General features: G+C 45.4%; 1 protein-coding gene across 1 annotated transcript in view; it reads right to left on the reverse strand.

Moving 5' to 3' along the window:
* Positions 1-15,941, reverse strand: part of LOC126291470 (uncharacterized) — a 323,747-nt gene that overhangs the window by 270,201 nt on the left and 37,605 nt on the right. Inside the window, exon 2 of the mRNA XM_049984981.1 lies at positions 4,411-4,640. Coding sequence (XP_049840938.1) covers positions 4,411-4,575 — 165 coding nt within the window. The 5' untranslated portion in view covers positions 4,576-4,640. The remainder of the gene's footprint in view (positions 1-4,410; positions 4,641-15,941) is intronic.

Below are 15,941 nucleotides of genomic sequence, written 5' to 3' on the forward strand. Positions count from 1 at the left end.
AATTTAGCTGATGAAAGGAGAAAATATAAAAATACAGTAAATGAAGCAGGCAAAATGGAATACAAACGTCTCAAAAATGAGATCGACAGGAAGTGCAAAATGGCTCAGCAGGGATGGCTAGAGGACAAATGTAAGGATGTAGAGGCTTATCTCACTATGAGTAAGATAGATACTGCCTACAGGAAAATTGAAGAGACCTTTGGAGAAAAGAGAACCATTTGTATGAATGGAATCCCAGTTCTAAGCAATGAACGGAAAGCAGAAAGGTGGAAGGAGTATATAGAGGGTCTATACAAGGGCGATGTACTAGAGGACAATATTATGGAAATGGAAGAGGATGTAGATGAAAATGAAATGGGACATATGATACTGCGTGGAGAGTTTGACAGAACACTGAAAGACCTGAGTCGAAACAAGGCCCCTGGAGTAGACAACATTCCATCAGAACTAATGACAGCCTTGGGAGAGCCAGTCCTGACAAAACTCTACCGTCTGGTCAGCAAGATGTATGAGACAGGCGAAATACCCTCAGAGTTCAAGAAGAATATAACAATTCCAATCCCAATGAAAGCAGGTGTTGACAAATGATAAAATTACCGAAGTATCAGTTTAATAAGTCACAGCTGCAAAATACTAACTCGAATTCTTTACAGACGAGTGGAAAAACTGGTAGAAGTCGACCTCGGGGAAGATCAGTTTGGATTCCGTATAAATGTTGGAACACGAGAGGCAATACTGACCTTACGACTTATCTGAGAAGAAAGATTAAGGAAAGGCAAACCTACGTTTCTAACATTTGTAGACTTTTGACATTGTTGACTGGAATACTCTCTTTCAAATTCTGAAGGTGGGAGGGGTAAAATACAGGGAGCCAAAGGCTATTTACAATTTGTACAGAAACCAGATGGCGGTTATAAGAGTCGAGGGGTATGAATGGGAAGCAGTGGTTGGGAAGGGAGTGAGACAGGGTTGTAGCCTATCTCCGATGTTATTCAATCTGTATATTGAGCCAGGAAACAAAAGAAAAATTTGGAGTAGGTATTAAAATCCAAGGAGAAGAAATAAAAACTTTGAGGTTCGCCGATGACATTGTAATTCTGTCAGAGACAGCAACGGACTTGGAAGAGCAGTTGAACGGAATGGATAGTGTCTTGAAAGGAGTATATAAGATGAACATCAACAAAAGCAAAATGAGGATATTGGAATGTAGTCGAATTAAGTTGGGTGATGCAGAGGGAATTAGATTAGGAAGTGAGGCACTTAAAGTTGTAAAGGAGTTTTGCTATTTGGGGAGCAAAATAACTGATGATGGTCGAGGTAGAGAGGATATAAAATGTAGACAGGCAATGACAAGGAAGGCGTTTCTGAAGAATAGAAATTTGTTAACTTCGAGTATAGGTTTAAGTGTCAGGAAGTCGTTTCTGAAAGTATTTGTATGGAGTGTAACCATGTATGGAAGTGAAACATGGACAATAAATAGCTTGGACAAGAAGAGAATAGAAGCTTTTAAGATGTGGTGCTAAAGGAGAATGCTGAAGATTAGATGGGTAGATCACATAACTAATGAGGAAGTACGCAATAGGATTGGGGAAAAGAGAAGTCTGAAGCACAACTTGACTAGAAGAAGGGATCGGTTGGTAGGACATGTTCTGAGGCATCAAGGGAACACCAATTTAGTATTGTAGGGCAGCGTGGAGGGTAAAAATCGTAGAGGGAGACCAAGAGATGAATACACTAAGCAATTTCACAAGGATGTAGGCTGCAGTAGGTACTGGGAGGTGAAGAAGCTTGCACAGAATAAAGTAGCGTAGAAAGCTGCATCAAACTAGTCTCAGGACTGAAGACCACAAAAACAAGCAAATGATAAAGGTAAGGGTTACATTTTTAACAGAATAAATCAAAATAATCTTTTAACTGTTTAAAAAATACATATATCTGTTTCTGTCCTGGAGGCAGCTGTTGCCAGCACAGCAGTCGGCAAAGACGTAGGATGAAAATCGATGGTAGGCGCTGGATCAAGTGGGCCTATCGGGAGAGAGGCCAAAGACACTCTCGCAAGCAACACGCTGCCAACGTCCTCTCGACCATAAGTATTTAGATCGCCACCGCTTACTGGAGAGCTCAGTCTCAATAACTGACGCACCAACTCGCACTCCAAGTCGGCCTCTGTCATACATCGCATAATGAGACTTGTACTTCTCCAGAAGTGAGGCCAACGTGGAGTAACATTAAAGAACTTGTACCACAACAAATGGACGGTGTTAAAGTTAAGTAGCAACTATCTGTTTAAGTAAATAAAGAATCATGTGTCCAGCTGTGTTGGAGAAAAAGGATACCGGCCACAAAACAACATCCTGTTCCTTGACTCTTGTGCTACTGGACTCTACAGTGTCAACGAGGAAACATGAGTTTGACTTTAGTAATCATTCAGAGCGTCCCAGCAGGGATGGTAAACACTCGGGGATACACAGAAACGCTCATTTGAAGCAAAAAGCTTCATTTGGAATTACTGTCTATCCAAATTGTTTCTGACACAGAACACATTCAATGTATATTTGTTTATGGACTAGAGGTGTGCACGAACGTGTCGTACGCATCCAGCGTCTTTGACGTTTTATTCTATTAGCCTAGGCCGTTACTTTCATCTTTTTTGTGCTCTTTCTGCAATAGGAACAGTAGTGGACCCAAACTAGCACACTTTGGTATTCACTTTGCGATTTCTCCCCAGTAACTAAAATTTTCTATCTTCCAAACATTGTTTGCATTATTCATTACTTCTTTCTATATTCTGTTTGATAGGTACAATTCAAAGCAGTTGTGTCAAAAGCCATCTGTTCCAACATACATTAAATTTGTTGTCGGAAACGGTACAGAAAAGCCATAGACTTATGCACCAAGAAATTGTGACCACCTGTTTAATAGCTTATTTGTCCGTCTTTGGAACGAAAAACATCACTGCGTATCAAGGATCCGACAGTTTGTTGGTAGGTCTGGAAGGTACGTGGCGTCAGATGTCAGATGTCTACGCGCAGGTTAAGTGATTCGCGTTCCTAACAAGTCGCTGATTTCAACGTGAGTTCACTATAATTCTCCTCAAACCATTGTAGCCCGGTTCTGGCTCTGAAATACGGACAATTATACTGCTGAAAGCTGACAGCGCCGTCGGGGAAGACATCGAGCATGAAGCTATGCAGGTGGCTCGCAGCTGTCAAGATGTCTTCGATTACTGCCACAGGTCCCATGCAAGTGCACGAGAAAGTCACCCATCGTCTAATACTGCTCCCGCCAACCTACGTCCCGGGCGCGCTATACGTTTTGAGCCGCCGTTCACATCGATGATGGCGTTTGTGTAGACGCCTATCGATGTAGTGTAGCAAAAATGTGATTCACCCCAAAAGTAGACACTTTTGTATTGGTCGACGGTCGAATCCCGATGGTCGCATACCCACTGCAATCGTGATTGACGATATCGTTCGGTCTGTATGTGATCACGTAGGGGTGGTCTGCTAGGAGTTGCATGTTCAACAGACTACGATGAACGTTTTCTCCGAAAACTTTTGCGCGCACCATCATTGTGCTCTTTCGGCAGAGATGTCACAGATCACCACGTATCCCACTTTGCAGAGCAGAGAAGCTTCCGAACCTCAACTTCTGTGAAGAGTCGTGGATGTCCAACCATTCAGCGGCTATTGGTAGTCTCGCTGTCCTACTTCTTTCCATAGACGCTCACGACAACAGGACGTGAACATTCGGCCAGCTGCTCCATTCAAGAGACACTCGTTCAGAGACTCCGCATAATAATAATCTGCCCCTTGTCGAAGTCGCTTATGTCAATGTAGTTCACCTTTTGCAGCCCACATCTTCACTAGGGTGATCCCCTATCCGTGTCTGCTCCACTAACATATTTTTGCTACCGCGTCACGTGCCTGCAACACCACCAGGCGGCAGTCAATGTCGTATAGTATTTGGGCAGTGGTCGTAATATTATATTTTGCCTTATCAGTGTATGTCGACGGAAGTCTTTTGCTTCAACTGAGTGGGCCTGTCATATCTCAGAATATTACTATTCCTACTGGGACATCCTGCATTGTATCAATGCTCAGTATAAAAATACTTTTATCTAAAGAGTCCGATGTTGTTCTATACAGCTAGTAACCGCCCGCCCCTCCTCTGCTAAACGGTACGCAATAATTATGAAGAAAGATCGTTAACAGAGTGCGAGGGCAGTATTGGACTCATTATTGAACCCTGTGGAACACCTACAGTGTTTTCTCTCCGCTACGATGACGCGCCATGCCTTTACGTATTACTGAAACGCTGTAGAACTACTGCCCACCCCCTGACCACGACACTGGCCATCAGTACGGGTGTGTGAGCCGCGGCGTGCCGCAGTCGGCCACACGGACGCACCTGGTCCTCCTGATCCCGAGCGCCGTCCTCCTGCTGCTGCTGCTGCTGGTGGGTTCGGCGGTACTCCTCGAGCTCGGCGGCGTCGAAGAGTTCCTCCTCGCGGCCCTTCTTCTTGCCCTTCTTCTTCTTCTTGGTCTTCTTGAGGCCCTTAGTTAGCTTGTGCATATTCCGCCGCCGTCGCCGTCGCCACTGCCGCCGCTCGCCCCTCTGCTGCTACCCACAAGGCCCTTCTGCAACACAAAACGCCCGGCACGGCGCACTCACTACACGGCTCCAACTCTGGGGACGCTCACAAACATAGTTCCACGCACCAGACAAAAAATGGTTCAAATGGCTCCGAGCACTATGGGACTTAACATCTGTGGTCATCAGTCCCCTAGAACTTAGAACCACTTAAACCTAACTAACCTAAGCACATCACACACATCCATGCCCGAGGCAGTATTCGAATCTGCTACCGTAGCTGCCGCGCGGTTCCGGACTGAGCGCCTAGAACTGCTAGACCACCGCGGCCGGCCACGCACCAGACAGCAACACCCAGTGCGTCCTACGGCGTCGTCTCTGAACTAATCGCCACGTCTCTCTACGCTCGGAGACTCGCCTTCCCAGCCTCTGGCCCACTGGGTCTGTTTCCGGGTGCAAGATGACTATACCAGCTTAGAAAGGAGAGCGAGTACACGAGGTTGAATGCATAACAGAGGATCCGCGGCATATCCTGTTATACACACAACCGTTGGGCATGTCGACATGCAAACAATGTATGGAAGGCAGCAGGCAGATTCCATATTTCTAGATTTCCAAATATCAAAAACAAAAGAAGAGCAGCACATTTTTCATTATAGCGAAATAGGGAAGACAGCGTCACGGACATGATGCAGGATTTAGGGTGCACACAACTGAAACAAAGGCGTTCTCCCTTGCGGCGGTATCTTCTCAAGAAGTTTCAATCGCCAACTCTCTCCTCCGAACTCGAAAATATTTTGTTGACACTGACCTACGTTGGGAGAAACGATCATCATAATAAAATAAGGGAAATCACAACTCGCACGGAAAGATATAGGTATTCGTTTTTTCTGCCTGCTGTTGGAGAGTGGAATAATGGAGTATTATTGTGAAGGTGGTTCGATAAACCCTCTGCCAGGCACGTAAGGGGTTGGGTTGCGGGAAGAGAGCAAACAGCGAGGTCATCGGTCTCATCGGATTAGGAAAGGATGGGGAAGAAAGCCAGCCATGCCCTTTCAAAGGAACCATCCCAGCATTTGCCTGGAGTGATTTAGGGCAATCACGAGAAACCTAAATCAGGCACGTAAGTATGATTCGGAGAGTATCCATGTAAAACTTTCTGGCACATTAAAACTGAGTGCCGGACCGAGACTCGAACTCGGGACCTTTGCCTTTTGCGGACGAGTGTTCGCAGAAGAGCTTCTGTAAAGTTCGGAATGTAGGAGACGAGGTAATGGCAGAATTGCTGTGAGGAAGGGTCGTGAGTCACGCGTGGGTAGCTCAGATGATAGAGCACTTGCCCGCGAAAGGCACACAATTTTAATCTGCCAGATAATTTCATATCAGCTCGCACTCCGCTGCAGAGTGAAAATTTCATTCCAGTATCCATGTAGATGAAATACTTGATACGGTGCCCCACTGTGGACTGTTAATGGAGTTCCGGATACGTGAGTAGCTCGGCGATTTCTTAATGGAGTTGTAAAACTACCGTAGACTATCGTAAGTAAGCGTAGACTACAGTAGTTCTTCTAGTGGCTTTGGTCAGGTAAGGTCGTACACGCATTACTTCTATGTTTAAGTGTATTGCGTACCTATCGAGCTTTCCTACCTATGCGATCAGTGTCTTACTAGATGCCTCTAAAAGCCGAAAGCAGAGATCCCTCTCGAAAGTGAGTGAGGATATATAAAAGGCCAGGTAACTTACGGAACTATTTTGTTCTACATACTTATGCTCCTGTCTGTTACTTGAAAATAAACAGTATTTATAGCAAAATTGAAGTTGTCGATGTTTAATTCAGGTTTTCTTCGGGAACTGTAGATTTGTAACACGAAATACGGAAATGTGATAGTAAAAATTAAAAAAATATATACAGTGTTATTAGATAGCGCTAGGAAACTCAGTTTTCTCAATGAAAATGTAAAATTAAAAAAAAAGCAAAACAGGATATATCAAACGCTGCTTCAGTACATCGTCAAGCTTATATAAAACATATATCTGTTATCCATAAACGACTTTCACGTTTATCAATAATAACGAGAAACGTCTGCCTTTTATCATTACAAAGAACGTTCTGTTCAGTATAAAATAACGACATACTTGATTCTGCATGTAAACTGTATTAGCATCAAAAGTAATTGTTTTGGTTAAATAAAAGCGCAGAAGTGACGCGATCGACTAATTTTCTGATAGTTATAACATGGAATTTATATTCGCTAAGGATATAAAATTAAAATACATAATGGACTAACACAGAGTGATGTGCACTTCTAATTATGTACAAAACGCCGCGCGGGGTAGCCGTGTGGTCTAAACGGCCTTGCCACGATTCGCGCGGCTCTCCCCGTCGGAAGCTCGAGTCCTTCCTCGGGCACGGGTGCGTGTGTTGTCCTTAGCGTAAGTTAAGGTTAGATTACGTAGTGTGTAAGCCTAGAGACCGATGACTTCAGCACTTTGGTCCCATAGGAACGTACCACAAAATATGTGCAAAACAAGCAAAAAAAAAGTGCAGACAAAGAGAAGTCGCTGGTTCCTAGTTTCCCTCTCACACATACATCTATAATTCTTTCCCTGCCAATGGTACCAATACTACCGGTAATCCTATAATTTACTACACCACTTGTGTAGTGTACAAAAATTATCCAACTGTAGTTTTGGTAGAGCACTGCTGTACTTCTTAAGTAACAGAATACAGTACGTTGAATATCTATTGTTGTTCCAGAGATATTTGAGCTGGCAGAGTTCGGTGAGACACCCTGTATGTAAGGTGACGCGGATGCTCCTACCGATGGAGTTTTACGCAACCCGCACAACGTCTACAACAGGAACGGTATCCAGACAGGCGAAAGCCATGTAGTAGATATATGTTCACTCTCAGAGCTTTGGGCGACTGTTATCAAAGGAAATCACACTGCAAAAAATACAAGTGAGGACTGACCAAGAGTTACACAGTATTTTTGGACCAATACATACCTTACTTCTGACATATTTATGCAAGTGTTTCCAATCTTTCTTTGTGTAACTATTGGTGTAATCATACTGGTTTTGGATATCCCTGTAAGTTTAGGATATTTAATATTCATCACTTCTGCCATTGCTATCCAAGTGTCTCTACTGTTTGCTTCTGTAATTAGCAGTGCCGTCATACAGGTTCTATACGTGTCTGTAAGTTTATATCGTTTACAGTACTTTCATAAAATATTCAGAAACGTTGCTGTGTGTAGTGTGTTTCACCTTCGGAAAGAACGAAATTAACAGGAGATATCAAAATGGAAAAACTAAACTATGACTCGCCACATTAAAATAGTTTCATAAAAAATTGTACAATTGGTCTTCGTATACTTTGCCAGTTATTCTGCGACATTTTGACAATGTGCTTCACATCTGCAGAGTGAACTGGCCAGTAACATTGTTCAGTCATGTGCGGTTGCATAAAACGAATCGGTAGGGGCAGCTGAAATGTGTATACTTGTATGACAGGCTGAATACACATAGAGTCCCAGGAGGAGTAGTCAGTATTCAGGAATATGATAAGAAACATCATTCAAAGCAAAAAGCTGCAGTAAACATGGACTAAAATGCGTGTCTGGTGAGCTATGAGTACTTGTTCCTCTTCAACAGTGTGAACCACATCTGCTCTATTGATCAAGTGTTCATAGCTGTTAAGGTATGCATTTTAGAATCCATGCTTACTGCATTTCTATGTTTCGAATGATGGTACCTGTCGTATCCTCGAGTACTGACCATTCAAGTCCTTGGTTCGCCTTCGTGGTTCGCAGTACCATTTGCATGTTGCCCACCTAACGGCTTCCAGGGGCAACAAAACTGTTCAAAAATGGTTCAAATGGCTCTGAGCACTATGAGACTTAACTACTGAGGTCATCAGTCCACTAGAACTTAGAACTACTTAAACCTAACTAACCTAAGGACATCACACACATTCGAACCTGCGACCGTAGCGGTCACGCGGTAACAATACTGTGATTTTCACTATTTCAGTATCTAAAAATTTAAAATTCTGTCGTCTTTTCATTAACAAGTAAAATCCGATGTTAAGTGTTTAACATAATAAGACAATTAAATAGTCCTACGCTGTGTATATACACTCCTGGAAATTGAAATAAGAACACCATGAATTCATTGTCCCAGGAAGGGGAAACTTTATTGACACATTCCTGGGGTCAGATACATCACATGATCACACTGACAGAACCACAGGCACATAGACACAGGCAACAGAGCATGCACAATGTCGGCACTAGTACAGTGTATATCCACCTTTCGCAGCAATGCAGGCTGCTATTCTCCCATGGAGACGATCTAGAGATGCTGCATGTAGTCCTGCGGAACGGCTTGCCATGCCATTTCCACCTGGCGCCTCAGTTGGACCAGCGTTCGTGCTGGACGTGCAGACCGCGTGAGACGACGCTTCATCCAGTCCCAAACATGCTCAATGGGGGACAGATCCGGAGATCCTGCTGGCCAGGGTAGTTGACTTACACCTTCTAGAGCACGTTGGGTGGCACGGGATACATGCGGACGTGCATTGTCCTGTTGGAACAGCAAGTTCCCTTGCCGGTCTAGGAATGGTAGAACGATGGGTTCGATGACGGTTTGGATATACCGTGCACTATTCAGTGTCCCCTCGACGATCACCAGAGGTGTACGGCCAGTGTAGGAGATCGCTCCCCACACCATGATGCCGGGTGTTGGCCCTGTGTGCCTCGGTCGTATGCAGTCCTGATTGTGGCGCTCACCTGTACGGCGCCAAACACGCATACGACCATCACTGGCACCAAGGCAGAAGCGACTCTCATCGCTGAAGACGACACGTCTCCATTCGTCCCTCCATTCACGCCTGTCGCGACACCACTGGAGGCGGGCTGCACGATGTTGGGGCGTGAGCGGAAGACGGCCTAACGGTGTGGGGGACCGTAGCCCAGCTTCATGGAGACGGTTGCGAATGGTCCTCGCCGATACCCCAGGAGCAACAGTGTCCCTAATTTGCACCGAGCGAGGTGGCGCAGTGGTTAGCACACTGGACTCGCATTCGGGAGGACGACGGTTCAATCCCGTCTCCAGCCATCCTGATTTAGGTTTTCCGTGATTTCCCTAAATCGTTTCAGGCAAATGCCGGGATGGTTCCTTTGAAAGGGCACGGCGGATTTCCTTCCAAATCCTTCCCTAACCCGAGCTTGCGCTCCGTCTCTAATGACCTAGTTGTCGACGGGACGTTAAACACTAACCACCACCACCTAATTTGCTGGGAAGTGGCGGTGCGGTCCCCTACGGCACTGCGTAGGGTCCTACGGTCTTGGCGTGCATCCGTGCGTCGCTGCGGTCCGGTCCTAGGTCGACGGGCACGTGCACCTTCCGCCGACCACTGGCGACAACATCGATGTACTGTGGAGACCTCACGCCCCACGTGTTGAGCAATTCGGCGGTACGTCCACCCGGCCTCCCGCATGCCCACTATACGCCCACGCTAAAAGTCCGTCAACTGCACATACGGTTCACTTCCACGCTGTCGCGGCATGCTACCAGTGTTAAAGACTGCGATGGAGCTCCGTATGCCACGGCAAACTGGCTGACACTGACGGCGGTGGTGCACAAATGCTGCGCAGCTAGCGCCATTCGACGGCCAACACCGCGGTTCCTGGTGTGTCCGCTGTGCCGTGCGTGTGATCATTGCTTGGACAGCCCTCTCGCAGTGTCCGGAGCAAGTATGGTGGGTCTGACACACCGGCGTCAATGTGTTCTTTTTTCCATTTCCAGGAGTATATTTGCATGCAGCGTAGCTCGCAGTGTCCAAACATTCAGAATATATTCGTACAGTGTTACAGAATGAGAGCACTTAGTGACTTGCAAAAGCCTTTCACAAAATTTCAAACCTTTTCTAAACTTCTTCTCGCTGACTCTCCCACAATAAATGATAGAAGGAAAAAGATGTTGATCGCCTACTAAATATACGCTGTTGAAGCAGTAAAATTTCAGCATCATGTACGATGATTTTATTTATTAATTCTTTACCATTAATCCTATTCACAACGTATTTTGCTCACAGTGTCTACATAGGACATGTAGCTATAAAATCACGGGACTACTTCCAATTTCAAAGACATAAGTATTTAGTTATTTTTAACCTCACTATGCTTCGCTACTCTGTCCCTACAACACTCCATGCGAATTTTCCACTGATGGAAACAATCCTAGAAATCTTTCTCTGTGACCTCCTTGATGACGAGTGCCGCTATTTCCTTCATTGCATCAAGGGACCTAAATCTTATTCCTTTTAACACAGATTTGACCTTGGGGAGTAGATGAAAGACACAAGGCGGTGACCCAGTTGAATAAGGTAGGTGGTCTATCAACGCGATGCTGTATTTCCCTAGAAATCTCTTAAATGACAATACGGTATGAACCGGTGCGTTGTGTTGATGCAGAACCCATGATATGCTCTTCCACAATTCGGGTGGTTCTTTTTTTTCTTGTTTTGTTGCGGAGTTGAGGAAGAACCTCAGGGTCGTAATGTTGATAGACACTTTGATCTTCAGCAATGCAATGAAGATACGAAGTTCGAAGAACGCCGAAAAAAAATCATCATCGCTTTGAAACTTGATTTTCTCCTTCCAGCTTTTCCCGGTCTCGGTGTTGGGATCTTCCAGTGCATAGATCGGCCCTTAGTTTCTGGATCATAAGTGAAAAATCAAGATTCGTCACATCTCATCATTCTTTCGAAGAACTCAGAATGTCGGTGTTGGGATCTACCAATGCATAGATCGGGCCTTAGTTTGTGGATCATAAGTGAAAAATCAAGATTCGTCACATCTCATCATTCTTTCGAAGAAATCAAGATCATTTTCAGTGATATTTAAAGTGTCAGTAAAAACATTTTTACAAGCTTCTTTTAGTCCCTTCGTGAGAATTTTCGGCACCAGTTTAGCACACACTTTTCTTTTGTTAAATTGATTATGTAAAAGTTTCCTTACGCATTCTTTTTCGATTCCTACAGTTTCAGTAGTCGATCTAATACTCAACCGACGGTCACATCGAAGCAGATTACCTATTATTCCGATGTTTTCATCCGTTTCTGACGTCGAAGGGCGTCCCAGCCATGACTCATCTTCAACGGGTATTCTGCCGTCTTGGAAACGCTTGAATCACGCAAAAACCCGCATGCGTGATAAACAGTCTTCGCCATGCACTTCTTTTAGTAACAGGTTTCAACAGCAGTTTTCCTAACTTGCAGTGAAACTTCACGACAATTCGTTGCTCCATTACTACACTTATTATTTTTCCGGCAAAACAAAATAACAACTCTTACAGTAACGAAGGCCACGACCGCAGAGATTTCTCTACAGATACCAAAGATGCCGCATTCAACTGAGAAGAGTTCACTATTGGTCGTCCATCTTTGGCGCATGCGTACTTCGTCTGTGTGGCAGCAGCAGTCCCTTTGTTTAATAACTACACTTCGTACACTAAAGTCTATAAATACACGCGCATCTGAAACTTCCTGGGAGAAAAAATGTGCTGAACTGAGGCTCGAACGCGGGACATTTGCTTTTCGCGGGCAAGTATCATATCAGCGCACACTCCTCTTGTAGTGTTTCTTTATTTATGTGACCATTACACCACTCCAACCCCAGTTCTCGATACCAGTAATATCGTACTACTTTTCTGCGAAGTAACTGACATATTTTTGTGACAATATTCACACTTGGTTTTATTAATGTATAGGTACTCCGATGTATCGATATATTACACTGATATGGTTCTTGTGTGTATTCATTTCTGTGAGACTGTCATAATCTTTGACTTACTTATAAGCGTTTTGGCGTGAATGCGCACAGAGCAGTCTTTGTTTGACTTTGCAGAAGTTAAGTTGTTATTTCGCTTTGTAAAAGAACAGTCAAGTCTTGTGTTTGGTTAAAGTGGAAATTAAATATATGGAGATTGACAAAAAAACTGTTTTCTTGATGATGTGAAAATTAAGAAGAAGTATATGTGAATTTACATACCATTGTTCCGATCTGGGATTGTTTGATCATTAAGAATTTCCTGAAAATCGCATTTGTAAGGTCTTCAAATATCGTTAAAATACAGGTCTGGACCTTCTAGCAGTCGCCGGCCGAAGTGGCCGTGCGGTTCTGGCGCTGCAGTCTGGAACCGCGAGACCGCTTCGGTCGCAGGTTCGAATCCTGGCTAGGGCATGGATGTGTGTGATGTCCTTAGGTTGGTTAGGTTTAAGTAGTTCTAAGTTCTAGGAGACTAATGACCTCAGAAGTTGAGTCCCATAGTGCTCAGAGCCATTTGAACCATTTTTCTAGCAGTCGAAGTGTAATCAGCCTAGAATCAACAAGATGAGCCATAACAACTTGGACGAAATCTACGTGGGCATACATTCAAGATAAGTGCCAAAATTAATGACTTTTTTTTTTACAGTGAATTCATTATTTCCATTCTGACGATACCATCCAAAGTCAATAACTTTGTTCTTGCCCGATAAAGCGAACATATGCTGCATGAGCAACATTATTAATCTGATTTCTAACCTACTTTGCATGTGGTGATATTGTTAGACTCTGCAGAGTGAAAATTTCATTCTAAGTGAATCTAAACTGTGAGGCTCAGCAATACCTTGCTGTCTCCAGACAGCATAGCGCCGGATCACAGCGCATTATTCACCTTTGAATGACTCTTCTCGTTCCTCTCGGATACACTTGTGGCCACCTCCATTCTTGGGTTAGAGGGCCAAGCGGTGGTAGAGCTGTCGGGCTTTGTTCCCCCACCCTAGGCTCGTCTACATGCCTTTATCTGCATGCTGTTGCGTCGTGCCTGTCGGCTATGCATTTCCTTGTAAGTAGAAGTAAGTCTTTGCGGGGAAAGAGATGAATTGGGACTGGCGGCTGTGGAGAGAGACAGTAAAAGTTTCCGTGTGGGCGAAGCCAGGCTCATCTCGATGAGTGACGCGTGCCCAGGCGTTACGCCACAGATGCCGCTGCGTGCTATTTCTGGCACGACTCGCACGGGCCGCCATGCATTAAGAGCCCTCTCCGAATTGCTTCCACAGTAGGGTTGTTGACTTTTACAACACCCCAATAACGGACACCGACGGTAACTGCATATGTTTACGCCGAACAACTCGTACTTTATTTAAGAAGGGCATGCAAGTGCGTTAAGCAGAAGACTTGTGTTAATCAGTTCGGTATCTGGCCGTTGTGGCCGAGCGGATCTAGGCGCTTCAGTCCGGAACCGCGATGCTCCTACGGTCGCATGTTCGAATCCTGTCCTCGGACATGGATGTGTGTGATGTTCTTATGTCAGTTAGGTTAAGTAGTTCTAAGTCTAGGGGACTGATGACCTCAGAAGTCCCACAGTGCTTAGAGCCATTTGAACCATTTTTGAATCAGTTTGGTGCAAAATATCACAGTCCCTTACAGGAAAGGTAAAGCGGCCAGAAAACGTGATCGGATGTCAATGTAATTTTGTACACCTACATATACATATACACACAGACGGCAGGGGAAGGAGGTTTCCTTCTGCTGGGTGCCGGGGCACGTGGGTATTAGGGGAAACGAACTGGCGGATGTAGCTGCCAAAATGTTCCCTCCCTCACGTTGTTGAATGTGCCGTCCCCCTCCATGCTGTTACCTCCCTTTTGTGTTTTCGTAATATGCGTCAATGGGAAGAGGAGTGGCTGGCAGTCGGTGAAAATAAGCTTCGTCTGGTCAAGGCCACCACGCGGCCATGGCGTACGTCCCACCAGTCATGCAGGCGGGATGAGGTTCTCCTCACTCGCCTCCGCATCGGGCACAGTCCCTCAACGCACGGTTTTTTACTCCGGCGGGAGGACCTCCCAGTCTGCAGTGCTTGCGGCGTCCAGATTACTGTCCGCCACGTTTTACTTGACTGTCTTTTATTCTCTGACCAGAGGGCGGTGGTTTCCTTGCCACCAGATTTACGCTCTATTTTGCAAGACGACGCCACGACTGTGGTTAAGGTCTTGCGGTTTTGTGTCCTGTCCAATTTGTTGCCTCGGATTTTAGGGAGAGGATTTTAATGTGCTACTGGGTGACTGCCTCGCCCAGGTTTTAGGTAAGAGGTCCGCCAGCGATTTCTGTTCTCTTTTCCTTGTGTTTCCTTTCCTTTTTTAGTGTGTTTCTTCTCCTCTTGTTTTGACTCTGTATGTGAGGATTTGGAACTGCGTCAGGTCTGTGTCTTTTAGCCGTTCACCTTGTTCGCTGTCCGTCTTCGCCCCTTAACCGCATGAGTTCCTGTTTCTATTCGTTTGGGCGCTGGTGACCACGCTGTTTAGCGCCCGAAAACCTCAAACCACACACACACACACACACACACACACACACTCACACACACACAGAGAGAGAGAGAGAGAGAGAGAGAGAACTCAGGGAGCTATACAATAAAGCAGATGTACTTGTGGAAGCCAAGACCAGAAGACTAAGATGAGCCGGCTACGTCTATACAAGAGTGCAGGTACCTTTACTGAGAGAAGTCTCAGAGAATAAACCGGAAGGACGAAGACCTCTATGCAGGCCGAAAATGAGACGGAGAGACCAGGTTTCCAAAGATCTCCAGGTACTGGAAGCAAGGTAAGAATACTGTGGAAGAGGCTACTTCATGAGGCCGAAAACTGGCTACGGTTTGTGGGGCCAGGAGAGTAAGAGTAAGTAAGAGTAAGAGTAGGCTACGTACACACCAGTGGAGTTTTTTTTTAATATATGGTCAGAGATGCAATTCAACTGCTAGAACGGCCACCAATGTGCAATGGCGTGTTTCAGTTTAGTGTTATTACCAGGCCTGTTGTGGCGTATGAGAAGCGTGAACAGCGTCAGATTTTGATCGCTGTGAAGGAAAGGAAGAAGCCGCGCACTCGTGTGAGACAGCGTTATCAGCACCTGACAGAGTTTGGATGGAGCTCTGTAGTGTGTGTCTCCATTTAGCCATCTGGTCGAATCGCGGAATATCCAGATTTTGGGGGCATTCGATTGTGGCAGTGGCCCGGTGTTGGAGTGGATTCCAAAATTAGCGCAAGCACACTTTTCGTGAAGGCTCCAGTCGACCACGTCTGACCACCATACAAGGGAGGCTCGCACCAACAGTTTCGTATCTGCGCCTGCCTGCGGGAACAAGTAATACACTCCCTGAAACATTCGGTGTCATCCCTCACCATTGGTCGGTGACTACCGGTAGCTGGTCTAGGGTATCCGTGGGCTGCCGTTAACACCACAACGGAAGCGGCTGTATTTGGAGTGGTGTCCTGGAAATACGGACAATTGATGAGCAGCGT

The sequence above is a fragment of the Schistocerca gregaria genome, chromosome 9, assembly GCF_023897955.1.
Source record: "Schistocerca gregaria isolate iqSchGreg1 chromosome 9, iqSchGreg1.2, whole genome shotgun sequence".
NCBI classification, from domain to species: domain Eukaryota; kingdom Metazoa; phylum Arthropoda; class Insecta; order Orthoptera; family Acrididae; genus Schistocerca; species Schistocerca gregaria.